Genomic DNA, 23,564 nt, shown 5'->3' with positions numbered 1-23,564 from the left:
GGGAGGTGATGAGAAGGTCTACTGGATGGGGAGTTGTAAGAGTGGAGAGGAAAGGACAGGTATGTGCAACATTATACAGGAAGCAGCAGCGTGACCTAATGGAAAGAGTATGGGAGTGGGAGTCAGAGGACCAAGGTTCTAATCCCAGTTGCTGTGTCACCTTGGGTAAATCACTTCACTTCTCTGTGCCTCAGTTTCCTCATCTGTAAAATAGGGATTAAATCCTCCTCTCTCCTACTTAGACTGTGAGCCCCATTTGGGACAGGGACTGTGTCCAACCTGATAAAACCTGTATCTACCTCAGCACTTAGAAGAGGGCTTGACACATACTAAGTGCTTAACAGACACCTTAGGAAAAAAAACACACAAAAACACACAAACAAGCTTGAATGAAGTATCTCGCTGCTCTTCTACGACAATCCAACCCTCCCACTTCACTTCTCTAACACCAGCCTACTCGCTGTATCTCAATTTCCTCTGTCCTGTCGCCGACCCTCTGGCCTTGAACTCCCTCCCACTTCGTGTCCAACGCACCATCACTCTCCCCATCTTCAAAGCAAATCCTACTAAAATCACATCTCCTCCAAGAGGCCTTCGCTATGTCCTCATTTCCCCCTATTCTCCATCCCTTCTATGTAGTCTATACGCTTGGATCTGTACCCCTTAAGGAGTTGATGCTCACCCTTCCCTTAGCTCCATGACACTTATGTCCATACCCTTAGAGAAGCAGTGTGGCGTAGTGGAAAGAACAGGGGCCTGGGAGTCAGAGGGTCATAGGTTCTAATCCCAGCTCCCTCACTTATCTGCTGTGTGACCTTCGGCAAGTCGCTTCACTTCTCTGGGCCTCAGTAATGTCATCTGGAAAATGGGACTGTGAGTCCCATGTGGGACGGGGACTGTGTCCAACCCGATTTGCTTGTATCCACCCCAGCCCTTAGTAAAGTGTGTGGCACATAGTAAGCGTTTAACAAATACCATAATTATTATTGCTATTATTACACTCCCCTAATTTTGTTTAATATCTGTCTCCCCCTGTAGACAGTAAGCTCCTTGTGGGCAGCGATCATATCTATCGACTCTCTTGCATTGTACTTTTCCAAGTGCTTACAGTGCTCTGCACATAGTCAGTGCTCATTCATTCATTCAATTTATTGAGTGTTTATTATGTGCAGAGCACTGTACTAAGCACTTAGTACAATTCAGCAATAAAGAGAGTCAGTCCCTACCCACAGCGGGCTTACAATCTAGAGGCGGAGACAGCAAAACAAGTAAACAGGCTGCAATATAAATAAATAGAATTATAGGTATAGACATATTTACATAAGTGCTGTGGGGCGGGGAGAAGTGGGGAAGAACAAAGGGAGCAAGTCGAGGGGGAGGGAAAGGAAGGGGGGCTGAGGAAAAGGGGGATTAGTCTGGGGAGGCCTCTTGGAGGAGGTGAGCTTTCAGTATGGCTTTGAAGGGGGGAAGAGGAATTGTTTGGCAGATATGAGGAGGGAGGGTGTTGCAGGCCAGAGGTAGGACGTGGGCCAGGGTTGATGGCGAGACAGACGAGATGGAGGCACAGCGAGAAGGTTAGCATCAGAGGAGCGGAGTGTGCAGACCGGGATGTAAAAGGAGGGAAGGGAAGTCAAGTAGGAAGGGGCAAGGTGAAGGAGAGCTTTAAAGCCAATAGTGAGGAGTTTTTACTCAATAAATATAATTGATTGAGTGATTGAATGAATATATACTTGGCAGAAAATTTCCCAAATTGTCCCCTAACAACCAGCTGGGCTCACCTAACTTGCCAGTTTTGGAAGTCTGGGTCTGAACACCATTGCTAGTATAAACTGTACCTTCCTGTTTTACCCTGACACTGTGTGCGGAAATTCATATTTACTGCCTCCTTAGCCAGAAGTATCGGAGTTGGCAATTATCTCTTTTTCGTTTAAGCCAGTAGTGAAAGACAAGAAACTTAGAGAGGAAAGGAAACTGCCTTCCTTCCTGCTCACCCAATTCGTTGGGACGCAGCGGGGGAATAGCCCTGGAATTAAAGTAGACACTTCCAAATGATAAACTCTCAGATTACTAAATTGTGTTGGACAAACTGCCAATGACAGGTAAGAGAGACATGCCACTTGCCTGTTGCGTGACCTTAGGGAAGTCACTGTACTTCTTTGTGCCTCAGTTTCCTCATCAGTAATAATGGGGATTCAATGCCTGTTCTGCCTTCCACTTACATTATGAGCCCCGTGTGAGACAGGAACTGCGTCCGATCGGATCATCTTGTATCTACTTCAGAGCCCAATCCAGTGCTAGGCACATAGTGTGGGCTTAAATACCACAATTATTACTTATTATTAAAAGCAAAGAATGAGATTCAGCAGGGCTTAGTTTCCTCACAGCCACGAGATCCGATATGTATCTCGATGCGGCAGAACTCATTTCCAGCAGCCATTTAAACCCAAAAGCCCTGCTTGCCCATTAGCAAATGGAAAAACCGACAGAGGAGAATGGTCAAGGTCATTCTTACTGTTGCTGTTTTGCTCCTAGTGTCCTTGGGCTCCAGAGATATGTCTGGTCCAGTGTGCCAGGGGAAACAAGCCAAACAGTACCGAATGCATCGTCTTCGAAATCAATAAATTCCTCCTCGGGCTGCAGTTGGGGCTGGAGCAATGGCTGCTTCTGGAACCAAACACTGAGAAATCGGAGGATAACACGGCCTGCTCTGAGGACACGGCCTGCTCTGAGGCATCCCGAGAAGAAGAAGAAGAAGAAGAAGAAGACGACTTTTTCACTGCATATGAGTACCTGGAAGACGAGAGTGAGGTGGACGAGTATAAGGATGGTAAATGCCTTTAAACAGAATGATGGAAATCCTGACAGCCCCCACCGGCAAGAGGCGACCCCAGAGAGATGGGAAAATGGAGTACGTGGGGAGGGCACGCAGCCATAGGAAGAGTGAGAAGCGGCGTGGCCTAATGGAAAGAGCACAGGCCTGGAAATCAGAAGGCCCTGGGTTCTAATCCCGACTCTGCCACTTGTCTGCTGTGTGACCTTGGGCGAGTCACTTCATTTCTCTGTGCCTCTGTTCCCTCATCTGGGATTAAGAGAGGGAGCCTATGTGGGACAGGGACGGTATCCAATCCAATTATCTTGTATGTACCCCAGCACTTAGAACAGTGCCTGGCACATAGTAAGCACTTAACAAATACCATTATTATTATTATCATTATTGGAGTGGACTGGAGAGTTTGGCTGGAATAAGGGAAGTGAGTGACTTGGGGACCCTCACCCTGTCTGATCTTTCTGGTCCCAATGCGATAACCCATCCCAGCCAGCACAGGGGCTGTCAGGGTTGAGGGAGGGAAGGGGAAGGTTGGAGAAAAAGCTGCTGCTGCTTCCCAACAGTCCCCTGAAACTGCAAGGGCCCCTTTGCATTCTGCTTCTACCCCCGGCTAAGGTCCCCAGGTGAACCTGCCCGGAGTTGGCCTCTACACTGGAGGAGCAATGTGGGTCAGGGGCATCAAGAACAAAAAGACCTCCATAACCTTAGTCCTGAGACTGTACAGGAAGGACTAACCCAAATGTTTCCTCCCAGCCCGGGGTAAGCGTGAAAGAGCACGAGAAGCAGTGTGGTCTAGTGGATAGAGCATGGGCCTGGGAGTCAAAGGACCTGCGTTCTAATCCCGCCTCTGCCATTTGACTGCTGTGTGACCTTGGGCAGGTCATTTTACTTCTCTGTGCCTCAGTTATCTCAACTGTCAAATGGGGACTAAGACCGGGAACCCCTTATTAGCTCGTGTCTATCCCAGCACTTACTACGGAGCCTGGAACATAGTAACCGCTTAACAAATACCTTTTAAATAAAAAGAGCAGCCCTTTCCTGAGTTTGTCCCAAATCCAGTCAATAGACGACCTCCTCTAGGGAAACTGCTTTGGGGCAGTTTCTGGGAGGGGAATCAGTCGGGGAGACCTGCCCAAGGTTCCCTTTGGATCATATAACAATCCTTACCAGACCAGATATATTTAAAAGGAGTGAAGAAGTAACCAAGGTCGAGTGGAAAACTAGGCATGAGTCCTTTGTAAAGCTGTAAGACACTTTTCTGTGAATAGGCCTGAGAGAAAATTTCCAAACACAGCAATTGGCAGCAAATCATACTTGATGCAGAAAGGATTCACTTTGGTATACAAAAGGAGGCTAAGATTTAAGTCACATAACCCAGAAATAAAGCTCACACCCTGATTTTTTCTCTCCTCCTTCCTGCCAGGTACTGTGGAGGTGATGAGGTGGCTTTTTACTATGTTTTAGGCCTGATTCTAGATCTGATTCCAAGGCAGCAGAAGGAATCCAAAGGAGAACAGGAGGCAGAAGAGGAGTTTTTAGATAAATTATAAAGGTTTGACACCCCACTCCACAGGTGGGTGTTTAAACTCCGCCCCTCGAAGTGGAGGTAAACTTCTCCCTGAAAGCCTAGTGGCTGACAGTAATTTAGGCCATCCCCCCCTTTGCCTTTTGGGAATTGTAGTTTCACATTTCCTTTTCTAAAGTTCTCTTACCCATCTCCAACAGGGTTTGCAAGCTTTGTAATCTTGCACCTCTCACCAAAATTAGCTGAAATTCAATGCCTAACATAGTCACAAGACCCTTAACAAGTCAGTGTTCTGGTAAAATACAGGCAACTTTCTCAAAGGGTCATTTTAAAAATCACCGCTGTTGATGATAATAATAATAGTAATAATAAAATAATGTGGTATTTGCTAAGTGCTTACTATGTATGTGCAAGCATTGTACTTAGGCTAGGAAAGATACAAGACAATCATGTCGGACACAGTCCCGATCTTACTCGGGGCTCAGAGTCTAAGGGAGAGGGAGAACAGTTGTGGAGTCTCCATTTTATAGATGAGGAAACTGAGGCACAGAGAAGTGAAGTGATTTGCCCAAGATCACACAGCGGGCCAGCGGCAGAGTCGGATTAGACCCCAGGTCCTCTGACTCCCAGGCTTGTGCTCTTTCCACTAGGACATGCTGCTTCTTGCTATCTAAGTTGTCAAAATGGGCCAATTTTTTTTTTTTTAATCTGTTTTGAAGGGCAGGAGGATCTGAGTGTATCGGGGACACTTCCAGAAAGCAAAGAACCAAAGGAGGATGGACCAGAAGAGCAAAATTGGACAATGGGCAAATTTCCCCCTGTTTCCAAAGAACTCTCTATGAGCACAGAGCTCTTAAATCCCTCTCGGGCCCCGGGCCATTTAGAAGAAAGCCTGAATCAGGGAACAGAAGCATTTTCTTTGCCAGTTACGACTCCGATTGTGTTGTCTGGGCAGCAGGAAGGGGCTGGGGGGCCAGATCCCAGTCATACTTTGGGAGAAATGTTGAAAGGGCAAGTGGAAAATCCTTTCCCCATGAATACTCCTGAAGATGATGTAAGCAGACGGGTGAAGGGAGAGCTAAATTTGGTTAGTGCCACCACTCCCGAACCAGGAAGCAAACCGGTCTCTGGATCCCGTGAGGGTGAGCAAAAGCCTCTCGCTCTCCTGCACGAGGAAGACGGTGGGAAGTCCGCCCCGGATGTGGGTGATTCTGTGCTTCAGGAGACATCTATCAGTGTCTCCCCATCTTGGTCTTCACCCACTAAAGAGGCTCCTTCCGGGAGGTACGTGGGAAACTCCTTGATTCCAGACAGCTGCACCACGGAAGTTTCTCGACCGTGGCACGACCTGCCCAAAATTGTCATCGTTCAGAGTCCCGATAGCAGCGAAACAACCTTTGAGGATCTGGGGACGAACTGTCCCACCCTCCGTAAGTGGCCTGAACCCGAAGCTTCTGCTGGAATTCCCTCCCCCGACCTCAGAGAGGATGCCGCCGCCTCCAGGCCCCAACTTGCAGAAGGAGCCGTCCCTCATGAGGTACCTCTAACTGAAGCCATTTCAAGCCCTTCGGCTACAGGACGGTTCTGGACGGAGCAAGAAGCCCCAGTAGCTCATGGCGAAATGGCGGATGGCGAAGCGTCTCAGGAAGTCAAGGCATCCCAAGCGACGGAATATTCCTTTCCCTCCGCTCTGCGTGGCGTGGCTCAAGTGGCGAGCGCCGTAGCGGTCTGCGGTCTTGGGGAAGGGAGGGAGAGTAGGTTTCCGGCAGCCGCAGCTGACTTTCGGCCTCCAGCCTGGGTCCCAGCCGCTGTGAACCTGCCCTGGAGCGCGGTTCTGGCCAGCGGCGTGGGGGGTCTGAACGGAGGCATCGCGGAGGCGTTGCTCAAGGAGGCCTTTGCCGTCCTGGCCAGGCCCAAAGCCTACCACACGGTCGGGGACTTCCTGGAATCGGTGAACGGGAGAATCATCGAAGCGGCCTCGAGGCCTCGGGGGGGCCGCTTGGAGAACGTCTACGGAGACAAGCTGGCCCAGAACTTGTCCAGTGTGATTCTGGAACGTTCTTTGGAAGAAGTGAACCAGAAGATGAAAACGAGGAACACCGAGGCCGAAGGGAATGTAGGCTTAAGCCCTCATGATCTTTTTCTGGACATGGTGAATAAACTGCTTTTTGAGGTGATTTATTTCACCATCCAGCAGATGGGTGACGTGGCCCAGTTTAGCGAGCATTCCCTCCTCTTTTCAAAGAGCGCCAGCAGGTGGGAAGAGGTTGGAGTAGACGGTCAGTCCCTGGAAAACACGTCTGGGCTCGCTGTCCATCCAACAGCACCAGCCCATTCCAGCTCCAGCTCAGTTAGCAACGCACCCAACGCTAAACCCGGTGATGGTCTCGGAGAGGCCGTGCTCCCCGAAAAGGAGAGGGACATCAAAGGGGAGGTGATTCCGGACACTGCAGGGAGTCCTGCACTTCCAACGGAACTGACCTGTGAGAATGGCCATCTGTTGGTTGCAAAATTGTCCCCCAAGAAAAAATCTCTCTACCAGAACCCCAGGCTCAGCAAGGATGAATTTGTGGAGAGAGAAAGCCCCTTTTCCGACAGCGAATGGCGACACAGCCCTCGAGAACTGACGTGCGCCGGTGACAACGGCCGCTCGGACGTCCCCGAGAAATGCCAGGCCGACACCCTTATGAACCACGAAGTGCAAGACCTGAGGCCTTTTTCGGGGAGCGGCCAGCCACTCTCTTCTCAAGCTGCATGTCCGGGGAAACCATGGACAGCTAAATACTGGGTCACTGACTTTGCCGAAGAATTAGCTGAAACGGTTGTCTCTATGGCAACGGAAATAGCTGCAATCTGCCTGGACAACGCAAACGGCAAGCAGCCCTGGTTTTGCGCATGGAAAAGAGGAAACGAATATCTGGTGACCCAAAGCTTATCCTGCTGCTCCAGTCAGAGGAAGACGGACAGCCAGGCCGGCGGGACAGTACTGAAGAAGCACAGGCCCCCCAGGCTCCGGGAGATCAAGAGGAAAACGGACGAGCACCCTGAACTGAAGGAAAGGCTGATGAACAGAGTGGTGGATGACTCCGTCAGCCTCGATGAGGCTCCAGACTCCGTCAGCGGCTCGGGCAACGAAGTGGCTGCCAAGACGATGCACTTGGCCGAACTGACCTTGGCGGACGGCGCCTGGCCCGGCCAGAGTTATTCCAGAAACAGGTCACCGTGGGACAGATGGAACCGGGTGAAAGCGCCGAGTTGCGAAAGCATCGCCGAGGAGGCCCCCGGCGCCTCCACCCTAGGCCTGATGGGCGGCTCCAGCCAGCCTGGGAGTAGGGCGAGCTCCGTCTCCAAGCAATCCAGCTGTGAGAGCATCACGGAGGAGTTTTCTCGCTTTATGGTGAACCAGATGGAAAGCGAAGGCAGGGGGCTGGACCTGCTGTTGGATTACTACGCAGGGAAGAGCGCGGGCAGCATCTTAGCCGCCGCCGTCCAGCAGGCGTCCCAGAACAACGGCCACCTCAGCGTGAAACCCAGCTGCCCCTCCAAGCAGTCGAGCACGGAGAGCATCACGGAGGAGTTTTACAGGTACATGCTCAGGGACGTGGAGAGAGACGGCAGAGGCGGCTCGTCCTCGGCCAGGAGCCCCTGGGAGGGCAGCAGCGGTCTGCTGATGCCTTCTCCGCGCTCCTCTCTGTGTTACCGCCAGTTCTCCATGCCCGACGGGAGGCCGCCGGGCCCCAGGTTGACGGTGAGCGTCCCCCTCAAGGCCAACTCTTTGGACGACTTTGCCCAGGGCAGGCCTCAGGATCTCTTAAGCGTACAGCCGGTCGGGAACGTACCTCCGAGCCTCTGCAAGTCGGACTCCTGCCTGTACCGACGACACCGGGCCGACCGCATCACCGACATGTTGATTCACGAAACGTGGGCCAACTCCATCGAGGCGCTGATGCGGAAGAACAAAATCCTCGTGGAGAGCGGTGAAGGGACGGGCGGCGAGCCGGTGTCTCGAGGGTCTCTGTGCCACACGGGGCGGTCGGTGGACGGTGAGGGAACCCGGAGGGACCGCCCGGCTCCAGAACCCAAGGGAGAGGGCGGGCCTGGTCCATCCCCGACTCGGAGCGAGTCTGCCCCTGTCATGGAGGAAACGCCTTCGGAATTCCGAAAAGAGCGTTTCACAGGCCAGGGCATCTCCCCGCTCCGACACTCGAGCACGTCCTCGTGCTCCATGGAAGTGCCTTTGATTCACATCGAGATGGACCAAAAGGAAGAATGGATTGAACGGCTCGAGCCCTTCGTTTCTGAAAATCCCTCCTCTAGGACATTACAGGAACGTCTGGACAAAGAGAAAGCCATAGGAATGGTTACTGAAAAAAGCTTGCCTCCAACCAGCGGGTAAGTGCACTCTTTTTTTTTTTTTTTGATGGTATTTGTTAGGCCCTTAATAATAATAATAATGATAATGTTGGTATTTGTTAAGCTCTTACTATGTGCAGAGCACTGTTCTAAGCGCTGGGGTAGATACAGGGTAATCAGGTTGTCCCACGTGAGGCTCACAGTTTTAATCCCCATTTTACAGATGAGGTAACTGAGGCACAGAGAAGTGAAGTGACTTGCCCACAGTCACACAGCTGACAAGTGGCAGAGCCAGAATTTAAACCTGTGACCTCTGACTCCTAAGCCCCGGGCTCTTTCCACTGAGCCACACTGCTTCTCTACTGTGTTCTAAGCCCTGATCTTAACTCGGGGTAGATAAAAGGTAATCATTCATTCAGTAATATTTATTGAGCGCTTACTATGTGCAGAGCACTGTACTAAGCGCTTGGAATGTACAAATCGGCAACAGAGACAGTCCCTGCCCATCGTCCGGCTTACGGTCTAATCGTGTTGGACGCAGTCCCTGTCCCACATGGGGCTCGCAGCGTTCATCCCCATTTTACAGATGAGATAACTGAGGCCCAGAGAAATGAATCCACTTACCCAACGTCCCACAGCAGATAAGTCGAGGAGCCGGGATTAGAACCCAGGTTCTTCCGACTCCCAGGCCCGGTCTCTGTCCACTAAGCCACGTTGCTCCTCGACCAGACAGACACACTTAGGGTTCTGGTCCCCAGTTAAACAGCTCTTGCAAATTTATTTAAGCTGAAAACAAAGCTGCCTGTGTTTTTTGAAGATGGTGGTAGTGACATTGAGAGCCTACCCTTTCCTGCAAATGTGGCTGAAAATCAGTCAATCAGTGGTATTTATAATGTTGCTATTTGTTAAGCGCTTACTATGTGCAGAGCACTGTTCTAAGCGCTGGGGTAGATACAGGGTCATCAGGTTGTCCCACGTGAGGCTCACAGTCCCCATTTTACAGATGAGGGAACTGAGGCCCAGAGAAGTGAAGTGACTTGCCCACAGTGACCCAGCTGACGAGTGGCAGAGCCGGGATTCGAACCCCTGACCTCTGACTCCCAAGCCCGGGCTCTTTCCACTGAGCCACGCTGCTTCTCTTTGAGCGCTTACTATGTGCGGAACACGATTCTGTGCATTTGGGAGATTACGGTAGAACAGAGTTGGGAGACACGTTCCCTGCCCACAATAAGCTTACCGTCTACAGGGAAAAGTACTGTATCTTACAGATTCTTCCTGTTACATTATTTGCACGTACGAGTTCCCTTCTGCATCTTGGGCTTGTCCCACCCAGGAGCCGGCTCTGTTTTCGAGCCTGCCTCTTTGTACCCAGAGCTCTGCATGACCTTTGTTCAGGGAGAGCTATAGCCGTGTAGGTCTGCCTGTCCTTTACCACTTTCCTAGTTTCAAGTTCATAACAGGCCCTCTTTCAGAATTACTGATTTATGTATTTATATTAATGTCTGTCTCCCCCTCTAGACTGGAAGCTCATTGTGGGCAGAGAACGTGGATGCCAATTCTGTTGCATTGTACTCTCCCAAGTGCTTAATACAGTGCTCTAATAATAATAATGATGATGGTATTTGTTAAGCGCTTACTATATGCCAAGCACTGTTCTAAGCGCTGGGGGGGATGCAGGGTAATCAGGTTGTCCCACTTGAGGCTCACAGTCCTAATCCCCATTTTACAGATGAGGTAACTGAGGCACAGAGAAGTGAAATGACTTGCCCAAAGTCACAGCTGACAAGCGGCGGAGCTGGGATTAGAACCCACCAGCTCTGACTCCTAAGCCCGGGCTCTTGCCATATAAGCACTCAACAAATGCCATTGATTGATTGATTGATTGATTACTCCTCTCCCAAATTCTGCTCACCAGCCTTGTCCGCTGTAGCGATCTCCCAACAAGTCTTTGCTATGAGACAAGTAAGGGCTTGCATGAGATCCTTTTCGGTTCCCTATGCAAGCACCTGCTTGGGTACCCTGCTGTCATCCGGGGTACCCACGGTGGAAAGAGCACGGGCCTGAGAGTCTAATCCCAGCTCTGTCGCGGGCCTGATGTGTGACCTTGGCCAAGTCACCTTGCTTCTCTGTACCTGTTACCTCGTCTGTAAAATGGGGATTCAATACCAGTTAATAATGTTGGGATTTGTTAAGCGCTTACTGTGTGCAGAGCACTGTTCTAAGAGCTGGGGTTAGATACAGGGTAATCAGGTTGTCCCACGTGAGGCTCACGGTCCTCGTCCCCATTTTACAGATGAGGTAACTGAGGCGCAGAGAAGTGAAGTGACTTGCCCACAGTCACACAGCTGACAAGTGGCAGAGCGGGATTCGAACCCATGATCTCTGACTCCAAAGTCCGTCCTCTTTCCACTGAGCCACTCTGCCTCTTCTCCCCCTTACTTAGATTCTAAGCCCCATCTGAGGCAGGGACTGTGTCTGACTTGATTGTCTTGTACCTTCCCCAGCGTTTAGAACAATGCTCGACACCTCGTAAGCGCTTTACAAATTAAATGCTTTGCAAATACTACTATTATTATTATTATTAGCCCGTGTCACACCCAGTGGCACTGTGTCACTGGGCCAGTTGTCAGCACAGTTGAGCTGACTGCATTCCTTTTCCTTTGCCCCTTTTCCTCTGCTCCCCCAGCATTGTCCCGTCCTGCTCCCTTTACTTTCTCCATTCTCCACTTGTGTGTATATGTACATATTTATAATTATAATTCCATTTTTATTAATGATGTGTATAAGTCTATAATTCTATTTATATATAATGAGGCTACTGATGCCTGTTGACTTGTTTTGATGTCTGTCTCCCCCCTTCTAGACTGTGAGCCCGTTGCAGGCAGGGATTGTCTCTATCTGTTGCTGAATTGTACTTCCCAAGTGCTTAGTCCAGTGCTCTGCACACAGTAAGCGCTCAAAAAATACGATTGACGGAATGAATTCCAGTCCTTACCATCGATTGTCCTGTCCCAAACTGGACTGACTCGAACTCTCCCCCGGTCCACAGGTGGCCCCCAATCTAACGTAATTAGAGAATCGTGAGGGAAAAGAGACAGGAAGTGACTGAGAGCGAGAATGGGCTATATCGAACAAATAAAAAATGACAGTATTCATTCATTCATTCAATAGTATTTATTGAGCACTGACTATGTTCAGAGCACTGTACTAATCGCTTGGAATGTACAAGTCGGTAACAGATAGAGACAGTCCCTGCCCTTTGACGGGTTTACGGTCTAACCGGGGGAGACAGACAAGAACAATAGCGATAAATAGAATCGAGGGGATGAACATCTCATTAAAACAATAGCAAATAAATAGAATCAAGGTGATGTACGTCTCATTAACAAAATAAATAGGGTGATGAAGATATATACAGTCGAGTGGACGAGTACAGTGCTGAGGGGATGGGACGGGAGAGGGGGAGGAGCGGAGGGAGATGAGGGGAAAAGAGGGTTTAGCTGCGGAGAGGTGAAGGGAGGGGTAGAGGGAGCAGAGGGAAAAGGGGAGCTCAGTGTGGGAAGGCCTCTTGGAGGAGGTGAGCTTTAAGTAGGGTTTTGAAGAGGGGAAGAGAATCAGTTTGGCGGAGGTGAGGAGGGAGGGTGTTCCGGGACCGCGGGAGGAAGTGGCCCGGGGGTCGACGGCGGGATAGGCGAGAATGGGAGACGGTGAGGAGGTGGGCGGCGGAGGAGCGGAGCGTGCCGGGTGGGCGGTAGAAAGAGAGAAGGGAGGAGAGGTAGGAAGTAACATTAACCGTATATTATGACGGTATCACCCCACTGCTCAAGGCGAGGTTTAACCATCACGACTTACCCGACTTCCCATATGTTGTGATTGCAGCTTGGGCCTGCCCTGTGCTCCTAGGGCAGACCCAGAATCGAGCCTTTTTAGGTCCACATAGTCAAAGGGTGAAGAGAGGAAGAATCAACCAATCAGTGTTATTTGAGTGCTTGCTGTGTGGAGAACACTGTACTAAGCACTCGGGAAAACGCAATAGAGTTGGTAGACATGATCCCTGCCCTCAAGGAACTTACAGTTTAGTCGGGGAGACAGGCATTGAAATAAATTACAGATAGGGGAAGTGGCAGAGTGTGAATTTCAAAGTGCTTAAGAGGTACAGACTCAATTGCATAGGTGATGCAGAAGGGAGGGTGAATAAAGTGGGGATATTAGGGGTAAAGTCATGGGAGACCTCTTGAAGGAGATATGATTTTAGTAAGGCTTTGAAGATGACGAGAGTGGTAGTCTGTCGAATATGAAGGGGGGGCAGTTCCAGGTCAGAGGGAGGATATGAGCAAAAGATCGGCCATGAGATACACAAGATCAAGGTAAAGTGAGAAGGTTGTTGTTAGAGGAGCGAAGTTTGCAGGCGGGGTTGTGGTAGGAGATCATTCATTCAATCTTATTTATTGAGCGCTTACTGTGTGCAGAGCAAAGTGAAGGGAGGAGGAGGGGGGGAGTTGGTTGAGTTCCCTAAAGTCAATGGTAAGGAGTTTCTGTTTGATTCCGAAATAGATAGGCAACCATGGAAATTTCTGAGGAGTCGGGAGATGCGCACAGAAAATTTTTTTAGAAAAATGATCTGAGAAGCTGAGTGAAGTAAGGTCTGGAGAAGCCGGAGGCAGGGAGGTCAATGAGGAGGCTGATGCGATAGTTAAGGTGGGATATGATAAGTGCTTGGATCAGCATGATAATAATTTGGAAGGAGAGAAAGGGGTGGATTCTAGAGATGTTTTGAAGGTGGAACCAACAGGATTTAGTGATGGGAAAGATGATGGTGTTGTCTACAGTGATGGGAAAGTCGGGGAAGGAGAGGTTCGAGTGGGAAGATGAGGGATTCTGTTTTGGGCACGTTGAGTTTGAGGTGTCGGTGGGATATCCAAGTAGAGATGCCCTGAAGGCAGGAGAAAATGAAAGACTACCGAAAAGGAGAGAGGTTAGGGCTGAAGAAGTAGATTTGGGAATCATCCATGAAGAGATGGTAGTTGAAGCCATGAGAGTGAGTGAGTTTTCCAAGGGAGTGGGTGCAGAGGGAGGAAAGAAGGGGACTCCAAACAGAGCCTTGAGGGGCTCCCATAGTTAGAGGATGGGAGATACAGGAGGAGTCCAAGAAAGATATTGAGAATGGGCGGTCAGAGAATTAGGAGGAGAACCACCTCTGAAGTCATGGTTAGATAATATTTCCAGGTGAAGGGGGTGGTGCCCAGTGCTGACGGGCCTCCACTCTCACATGGGAGTGAAAAATTTCTCCAAGGGAGTGAATGTAGATGGGAAAGAGAAGGAGCCCCACCAACTTCGGGGGTGGGAGGCGGAAGCGGAAACAGCGTGGCCTAATGGAAAGCACACTGGCCTGGTAGTCAGAGGACCTGGGTTCCAAACACGGGTCTGTCATTTGCCAGCTGGGTGACCTTGGACAGCTGACTTAACTTCTTTGTGCCTCCATTTCCTCATCTGTGAAATGGGCATTAAAATCCCATTTCTCTCTCCCACTTTGACTGTGAGCTCCATGTGTGACAGGGACTTTGACCGGCTGGATGGTTTTGTTTCTGTCTCAATGCTTAGTACAGCATGGCTCAGTGGAAAGAGCCCGGGCTTGGGAATCAGAGGTCATGGGTTTGAATCCCAGCTCTACCACGTGTCAGCTGTGTGACTGTGGGCAAGTCACTTAACTTCTCTGGGCCTCAGTTGCCTCATCTATAAAATGGGGATTAAGACTGTGAGCCTCACAAGGGACAACCTGATTACCCTGTATCTCCCCCAGCGCTTAGAACAGTGCTCTGCACAGAGTAAGTGCTTAACAAATGCCAACATTATTATTATTACATAGTTTCTATCCCGGTGCTTGGCACATAGTAAGTACGTGATAAATATCATTAATAATAATAATAACCCCTGTTATTATTATTATGGTATTTGTTAAGCGCTTACTACCTGTGAGGCACTGTTCTAAGCTCTGGGGTAGATACAAGTAAATCAGGTTGGACATAGTCCCTGTCCCATGTGGGACTCACAGTCTCTGCCTCCATTTTACAGATGAGGTAACTGAGGCACAGAGAAGTAATAATAATAAAACAGCAAATCAACCTGAAGAGTAATGGCCGGTGAAGTAGACTGAAAACCAGAGAAATGCTGGATCTGATGAGCCAAGCTGAGATTTCTGGAAGAGGGTGATCCATTGTTTTGAGTGGCAGAAGGCACATGGAGAATGGACCATCCACATTATAATCAGAAAATGATTGGAGCCTCGAGTGAGCACAGTCGTAATCGAGTAAAAGAGGCAAAATCCAGAGTGGAGGAGATCCAAAGGAGAGTTGGAGAGAAAAAATGGAGGCAACTGGTGAATACAACCTGTCCAAGGAGTTCAGGCATAAAAGGGAGCAGGAAGATGGGATGATTGGGTCAATGGATTTGTTGTTAGTATCAAGGAGGCCTGTGCAAGCTTGGCCTATATATGCCAAGCACTATGCTATGCAACGGGGTAGATACGAGATAATCAGGTCGCACAGGGGGTTCACAATCTAAGTAGGAGGGAGAACTGGTATTGAATCCCCATTTTGCAGATGAGGGAACTGAGGCACAGAGAAATGAAGTGATATGCTCAAGGTCACACAGCAGACAAATGGAGAAACTGGGTTTAGAACCCGGGTCCTCTGACTCCCAGGCTCATGCTCTTTCCAGTAGGTCATACTGCTTCTCACGAAGAAAAGCCAGAGGAAAAGGAGAGGTGGAAGAAAAAGTTAAGGTGGGAGATTATCAAGTTCTCAGGTTTGCAGTTTTCCCATTACCCCCCCCCCCCAACTATCCCTGTACTTATCCATTACCTGCCCGTTTGTTCAAGAGTTCATCAAAATTCCTATTGAACCTGATGATCTTTTCAATCAGCAGAACTTCCCAGGGCAACAGATTCTGTATGATCACTGAGAAAATAAGTGTTTCTACCTTCAAGCTTCTAAGGATTTCTGTCTTGAGGGTGTAGGATTTGGCAAATGGCAACCGTGTGTTTTCCTTGCGTCGAGATGCCGTAGACTTCGGAAGGCTCCCCTCAGCTTAATATTAGTAGTGGTAATATTATTACTGTGCCGTTTCAGTCTGAAGAGTTTGTTTTTCAATCTGTCCTCATAATGGACGCCTCTCCCCCCCTTGATCATCTTGGTAGCTCTCCCCAGCGTGGCTCAGCGGAAAGAGCCGGGGCTTCGGAGTCAGAGATCATGAATTCGACTCCCGGCTCTGCCACTGGTCAGCTATGTGACTGTGGGCAAGTCACTTCACTTCTCTGGGCCTCAGTTACCTCATCTGTAAAATGGGGATTAACTGTGAGCCTCACGTGGGACGACCCGAGGACCCTGTATCTACCCCAGCGCTTAGAACAATGCTCTGCACACAGTAAGCGCTTAACAAATACATTAGTATTCTCCAGCTTTATTACGTTCTTCCTGAGGTACCGCGCACCTTCCTACAGACGGCATTCTAAAGTGCTGTTTCGGTGACAAATAACTGTTGAGAAAAACTCTGCCCTTTTGGTTTTTTCTCCTCTTCCGGAGAATGCTTGAATTCGGTGCTCCTTTCCGACTGCGGCCACCCGGTAATCGAACGTTTTACGGTCAGCGATGTCTTGTATTTTGTTGTATCAGCCTTGATGCCAAAGCTGCACCCGAACCTGACATCCCAGTGAAAGCCGGACCCCCTGAAGAGTTGCCTAACCTTCTCAGCAGCGCTGATGAAATCGGAAGTAGCCGATCCCAGCTACTAAATGATGAAGACCGTCCAGAAGACTCAAGTAGCTATTTGCAACTCAGTACGAGATCCGTGAGGTACCCCTTCTGTTCATTTGTGACCTGTCATGTCCCCAGATAAATAGCTGTTATTATATTAGGTGCTTACTGTATTTTTAATGGTATTTGTAAAGGGCTTACCATGTGTCAAACACTTGTTCTAAGTGCTAGGGTAAATATAAGTTAATTAGGTTGGACACAGTCTCTGTCCCGTGGCTCAGTGGAAAGAGCCCGGGCTTGGGAGTCAGAGGTCATGGGTTCGAATCCCTGCTCTGTCACTTGTCAGGTGTGTGACTGTGGGCAAGTCACTTCACTTCTCTGTGCCTCAGTTACCTCATCTGTAAAATGGGGATTAACCGGGAGCCTCACGTGGGACAACCTGATGACCCCGTATCTACCCCAGCGCTTAGAACAGTGCTCTGCACATAGTAAGCGCTTAACAAATACCGACAATCATTTTATTTATAGGGCTCACGGTCTAAGTAGGAGGGAGAACAGGAGAACTGAAGCACAGAGAAGTGGAGTGACTTGCCCAAGGTCATACAATTGGCAGAGCTGGGATTAGAACCCAGGTTTTCTGACTTCCAGGCCCATGCTCTTAACCAGTAGGCCAGGCTGCATATTTGTCCGGAATAAGAGAAAGGGGCTCAATTCATTCATTCATTCATTCATTCATTCAATAGTATTTATTGAGCGCTTACTATGTGCAGAGCACTGTGCTAAGCGCTTGGAATGTACAAATCGGTAACAGATAGAGACAGTCCCTGCCCTTTGATGGGCTTACGGTCTAATCAGGGGAGATATCAATATCTGGTCTAAAGAGAAGATCCATTCTCAGGAGTTACACACTGGGTCAATCCCACGTTACTCTACTGTATCGGACTCTCCGAAGTGCCTAGTACAGTCCTCCACGCACAGTGAGCGTTCAGTAAGTACCACTGATTGACTGGCTGCTTTATTTTGTGTGTGTGTGAGTCATCTCAATATTCCTAAGTTGTAATAATAGTATTTAGCAAGGACTTAGTATTTGCAGAGCACTGTACTAAGCACTGGGGAAGAATACATGGGTGGAAATCAGACGCGGTCCTGGTAGCTCAGCATTCCATGTGCTGTATTCTTCCCTGCAAACTCTGATTAATTCTGCCTGCTTAGATGAATCGCCTACTGAAGTGGACAAGATCGGCCTGACGTTTAGATTTCCGCCAGCGGCGTTCAGCATAAGAGCATAAGAGCGAAGGAGGCGGACAGTGGCGGTGATCTGGGGCTGTGAGTTAGTGGTGCGAGAGCGACGAAGGGATAGAAGAGCGAGTGAGTTGAGTAGAGAGGGTGGAGTTGAGAGCTTCTACTTGGTCATCAAGAGTGGGTAGAATGGATATGGAGGCTAGATAGGGAGCGATGCGCTGAGAGAGATGGATGGGGTCGAGAGAGTGGGGGTCTCTGGGTGGGGGGTAGTACAGATTTACGGGGAGGAAGAGTGTGGAAGAGGAGGCAAATGAGAAGGTTGTGGTCAGAGAGAGGGATTTCTGAGTCGGTGAGGGTAGAGACCGTGCAACGGTTAGAGATGATGGATTAGAACCCAGTTCCTCGGACTCCCGGGACTGACCCTTTTCCACTAGGCCACACTGCTTATTTATGATATTTCCGTGGCTCAGTGGAAAGAGCCCGGGTTTGGGAGTCAGAGGTCCAGGGTTCGAATCCTGGCTCTGTCACTTGTCAGCTGTGTGACTCCGGGCATGTCACTTAGCTTCTCTGTGCCTCAGTGACCTCATCTGTAAAATGGGGATGAAGACTGTGAGCCTCACGTGGGACAACCTGATGACCCTGTATCTACCCCAGCGTTTAGAACAGTGCTCAGCACATAGTAAGCGCTTAACAAATACCAACATTATTATTATTATACAAAATACAGAATATACAGACTATACTAGACGGCCATTCAATTGTATTTATTCAGTCCTGTGTGCAGAACACTGTACTAAACGCTTGGGAAAGTAAAGTAGAACAATATAACGGACACATTCCCTACTGAAAGTAAAGTAGAACAATATAACGGACACATTCCCTACTCACAATGAGCTTATATTCCAGGGGGAAGGCAGACATTAATATAAATAAATAAATGACAGGTATGTACAAAAGTGCTGTGGGGCTGGAAAGAGATGAATAAAAGGAGCAAGTCGGGGCAACACAGAAGGGAGTGGGAGAAGAGGAAAGAAGGACTTAGGGAAGACCTCTTGAAGGAGATGTGCCTTCAACAAGGCTTTGAAATGGGGGAGGGTCATTGTCTTGTCGGATATGAAGTGGGAGGGCATTCCAGGCCAGAACAATAAAAAAAAATCAGAGGTGACTCAGAGCAGACTGGAGCTGGGATTCGTAAAAGAAGTCAGTCCCGGCACCACCACTCCAGTGTGAAAATTGTCAGAGTTTCTGGCTAGAATTTTTTTATTTCAAACCCCTGCCAATCGGGCATTGTGCAGGGGTGATTTGGGGCATGAAAAATTTAAAGCCACTACTGCTACGCAGGGGGAGGCATTTAAAAACCATTAGATAACCGTTAGATTCGCCATGAAGGTCACCGTATTAATTTGTTTCCACTGTGTGATTGACTCTTTGTCCACCAACTGTCCAGAGGTTTTATCTTGTTCGCCACTTGGGCACAAAAAGGTTGCCAAACCTGCAAAAGGTCTCCTTAAGAGATTACCAAATAGTCCATGTTTCCCTAGCCAATCAGTTAATCGACTGATTTATTGAGCACCTGCGTATAGAACACTGAACTAAGCATTTGGGAGAATACAAAAGAGATAAAAAGATTTGACCTCCGTCCTTTAGGAGTTTACGTTAAGCAGGGAGGGAAATCACTAAAAAAAATTTACGGATAGGTGGAAGGAGTAAAAGAGGGAACCCACGTAAGTTAGTGCTTAACTAATAGGGAATGTGAGATATGCAATAAGTGGATGTGAGTATACAAGTCTTCTGGTGCTGCCGAAATGCTAAAGTGACAGTTGTGGGAAGCGGAGATTCGTCAGAAAGGTTTCCTGGAAGAGATGTCTTTGCCAGAAGATTTTAACGACGGACAGCGGTATAAAACTTAGAGTGAGAGCTGTATAAAACTTGAATGAAAAAGATAAATTTATAGAAAATGTAAGAAATTCAGTGTGATTTTAGAACTGGGTTGGTTCCCTTTATACAGACAAAATTTGTATTTTTTAATTTGACATAATCGATTTAATGTGCCAAATTTGCATTTGATGTGATTTTCTTGATTCCACCCCAGTGCTTTGTACGGTGCTTGGCCGATAGTAAGCACTTAACAGATACCACAGTTATATGATTATTATTTTCGTCATTACCATCACCTTTTATTTTCCAAAGCACTTTGTCAGTACTTACCTCATTTAATCCCCTAAACATCCCTGGAAAATAGGGAGTCACTAGACGGTTTTGACACTGAACGGTCCGATTCAAGCTCTTGGTGATTTTACTGGGGATCATTTTCCTTATCCTTGGAGACAGAAATGCACAGCGTGATGAAATGTACCTGGGGTCAAATCACCCCTTCCCTTGAGTACCATGGAGGGAAAAACCTAAAGTCCCATGATTGAAAATGAGAGTTCTGGGATCGGATTCTGGGGCAGATTGACATGCGTTTTTAAACCTTTACCTCATCAGCAGTGGCGAGAGCAGCAGTACCAGCAGTCTTGGCTTCGCAGACCTGGAAATGCATCCGGAAACCAGGGCACCTTCTCCAAGCATTAAGTAAGTAGCCATAAAAGTCAAATGCGGTTCAGGCTTGCTGTTCTGCTTCAACTGAAATATCCACTGGGCTCCTCAAGATGCACCAAATCATAGATTTGAGCTTGTTGGCATGGCTGCTTTGTATTTTGGGGGTTTTTTAATGGTATTTGTTAAGTGTTTACTATGTTCCGGGCACTGTAGTAAGCGCTAGGGTCTTATGCTGTCGAGTCATCTCCGACCCATAGCGACATCGTGGACACCTCTCTCCCAGAAGGCCCCTCTTCCGTCTGCGGTCGTTCTGGTAGCATATCCAGACAGTTTTCTTGGTAAAAATCCAGAAGTGGTTTACCATTACCTTCTGTGCAGTAAACTCGAGTCTCCCCGCTCGACTTTCTCCCGTGCCGCTGCTGCCCACCACAGGGGAGTTTTGGCTTGTAGCGGGTGGCCTTCCACTCTCTAGCCACTGGCCAAACTAGGAATGGAACGGACAGGCCTCTGCTGGACTCTCCCTCCCGTAGTCGAGACTGGTAGATGCCTGGAAACTCTCCAGGTGCGACTCTGAGAGGGGAAGCGCTAGGGTAAATACAAGATAATCAAGAAGCAGCATAGCCTAATGGATAATAATAATTATGGTATTTGTTAAGCACATATTGTGTGCCAGGCACTGTACTAAGCACTGGGGTGGATCCAATCAAATGGGGTTGGACACGGTCCCTTGTCCCACGTGGGGCTCACAGTCTCAATCCCCATTTTACAGATGAGGTAACTGAGGCACAGAGAAGTAAAGTGACTTGCCCAAGGTCACACAGCACACAAGTGGCAGAGTGGGATTAGAAACCATGACTTTCTGACTCCCAGGCCCGTACTCTACCCACTACGCTATGCTTCTTCTCATTCTTCGTCTTTCCAACAATCGTATTTATTGAGCACTTAGGGTGTGCGGAGCACTGTGCTAAGAATGTAACCATCAAGGCAACATTAGAAACTCCCTTGGCCTTTAGAAACTGCGAGGAGACTTGGGGAAAAAAATTCCCTTGAATAAAGGGAGCTAAGCCACCCAGAAAGGACTGGTTTCTTTCAGTCAACCAATAAACCATATTTGTTTAGCACTAATGTGTGCAGAGCACTGTACTAAGCACTTGGGAGAGTACAACACAACAATATCCCTGCCCACAATGAGCTTACAGCTCTACGGTCTAAAGTGTGACCGTCTAGACTGTGAGCCCGTTGTTGGGTAGGGATTGTCTCTGTTTGTTGCCGAATTGTACTTTCCAAGTGCTTATAGTACAGTGCTCTGCACACAGTAAGCGCTCAATAAATACAATTGAATGAATGAATGGAGGGATCCTTCCCCTGACTCCCAGTCCTGTCCTCTTTCCACAAAGCCTTTCCAGGGGGATTAATATATGTGAGGGGTGGAAAGGTCACCAAGCTTGGGCACTGTCTCTGAATTGCTCAGGCCTTTGTGTTTATTTGCCACAAAGTGGGGTCCTTGCCCAGTGGTAAACCACTTTTGTATTTTTATCAAGAAAACTCTGTGGATCCACTACTAGAACGATTGCAGGTGGAGGTGGGGTGTACTGGGAGAGATGTGACCATGGAGTCGCTCTGGGTCGGAGAGGACTCGACAGCATAAAACGAGACAAGGGGTCCTTGCTGAATTCCATCATTTCCATGCTGGGAAGAAGCGTGGCCTAGTGGAAGAGCACAGGACTGGAACGAAAAAGCCCTGGGTTCTAATCCCAGCTCCACCACTTGTCTGCTGTGACCTTGGGGAAGCCACTTAACTTCTCTATGCCTCAGTTCCCTCATCTGCAAAATGGCGATTCAATAACCGTTCTCCCTCCTACTTAGACTGTGAACCCCATCTGGGAATTGATTATCGTGTATCTACCCCAGTGCTTAGTACGGTGGTCGGTAACATAGTAAGTGCTTATTAAATACCACAGTTATTAAATCTGGGACAGACCTTCCCCCGAGATTTCCGCTCTTTAACCCAGTCTGGATGTGCCTTGTGCCATCCAGGGGCAACTCCCTCCTAGTCAGAAAATATGACGGTTTAAAAGAAATCTGTTCTGTCCTCTTTCACACTCTGTGTTGCTCGGTATTACCTGTCGCTCGTTATCTTTTCCCAAGTGAATTAGCCGAAGAAAAGGAGTACATTAAGGAGCAGTTGGAAAAAGTAGAGGGTAAGAAAAGGAACCATAATTTTGTCACTCGATTGATTATTCTCAGGGTCTGGCTTTAAGGAGAGTAACCGGAAGCACGTGCCTGTCTTTGTTCAGATCGCACTCCCGGGAGGTCAGTGGGAAAGGCTGGTTGTTCCAAAACTCTCCTGGTGATCAATTTGGACCTGGAGCCCAAATGCCCGGATGCGGAACTTCGGACTGCTCTTCAGTGGATAGCGGCTTCGGAACTTGGAATCCCGACCATCTACTTTCAGAAATCTCCAGACGGCGGAATGGAAAAGGTACCTTTCTCTGCACTGAATTGAAACACAGACGCTAAACAAAGCTTTGGAGAGGGTACCATTAGGCATGACTGCCCTCCTCATCCTCTCTCTCTCTCTCCCTCTAGTCTTCCCCCTTCGTTGTCGTTATTAATAGCATTGATTGAACTCCTTTTTTTTTTAAATGGTATTTATTAAGCATTTACTGTGTGCCCAGCACCATTCTAACCCCTAGGTTAGATACAAGGTTATCAGATTGGACACAGTCCCTGTCCTGCATGGGGCTCACAGTCTAGGAAGGAGAGAGTAGGATTAATCCCCATTTTACAGATGAAGAGATTGAGGCACAGACAAGTTAAGCAACTTGCTCAAAGTCATACAACAGACAGATGACAGAGCTGGGATTAGTATCCAGCTCTGACTTCCAGCTACACTCTTTCCATGAGACCAGGCTGCTTCTCCTACGTGCAGAGCACTGTCCTTGGCCTTTGGAGACATGCAGTAGAAGTAAAAGTAAAAAAAAGAGAAGTAAAAGTTCCTTCCTTAGATGTGTTTATAATCTAATGTCGGGGGTAAGGGAGCACTGATTACAAATACATAGCATGTAAAAGAGCACAGACAGGGACAAAAGTGGATAAAAACCAAAGGTACTTCAATAAATGAGTATATCATCAGTCACCAAAATGTTTGCCGTGACCCGGAAAGGGTGGGCTCATCCAGGCATACCTGCTGGAGCAGGCTTTTGATATCCATTGAATACTTGGGTTTTGGTTTTAGCTGACTCCCTCCCTTTTTATTTTAGGTATTTGTTAAAGGCTTACTATGTGCCAGGCGCTGTAAGTGCTGGGGTAGAGACAAGCTCAT

General features: G+C 48.4%; 1 protein-coding gene across 4 annotated transcripts in view; it reads left to right on the top strand.

Annotated features, from left to right (window-relative positions):
* LOC100074016 (SPHK1 interactor, AKAP domain containing) overlaps positions 1–23,564 on the top strand; it is an 81,581-nt gene that overhangs the window by 51,348 nt on the left and 6,669 nt on the right. For 2 of the 4 annotated variants that reach the window (XM_029071299.2, XM_029071307.1), the window contains 6 exons: positions 2,533–2,827; positions 5,072–8,744; positions 16,376–16,555; positions 20,186–20,272; positions 22,388–22,440; positions 22,537–22,721. In XM_029071299.2, the coding sequence (XP_028927132.1) occupies positions 2,533–2,827; positions 5,072–8,744; positions 16,376–16,555; positions 20,186–20,272; positions 22,388–22,440; positions 22,537–22,721 (4,473 nt within the window). The remainder of the gene's footprint in view (positions 1–2,532; positions 2,828–5,071; positions 8,745–16,375; positions 16,556–20,185; positions 20,273–22,387; positions 22,441–22,536; positions 22,722–23,564) is intronic. The other 2 variants (XM_029071303.2, XM_029071314.2) reach the window with 2 other exon arrangements.

This window comes from Ornithorhynchus anatinus, chromosome 1, assembly GCF_004115215.2.
Source record: "Ornithorhynchus anatinus isolate Pmale09 chromosome 1, mOrnAna1.pri.v4, whole genome shotgun sequence".
Classification (NCBI taxonomy): Eukaryota; Metazoa; Chordata; class Mammalia; order Monotremata; family Ornithorhynchidae; genus Ornithorhynchus; species Ornithorhynchus anatinus.
The sequence above is the reverse complement of the archived record's forward strand: the minus strand, read 5'-3'. Positions and strand labels throughout refer to the sequence as shown.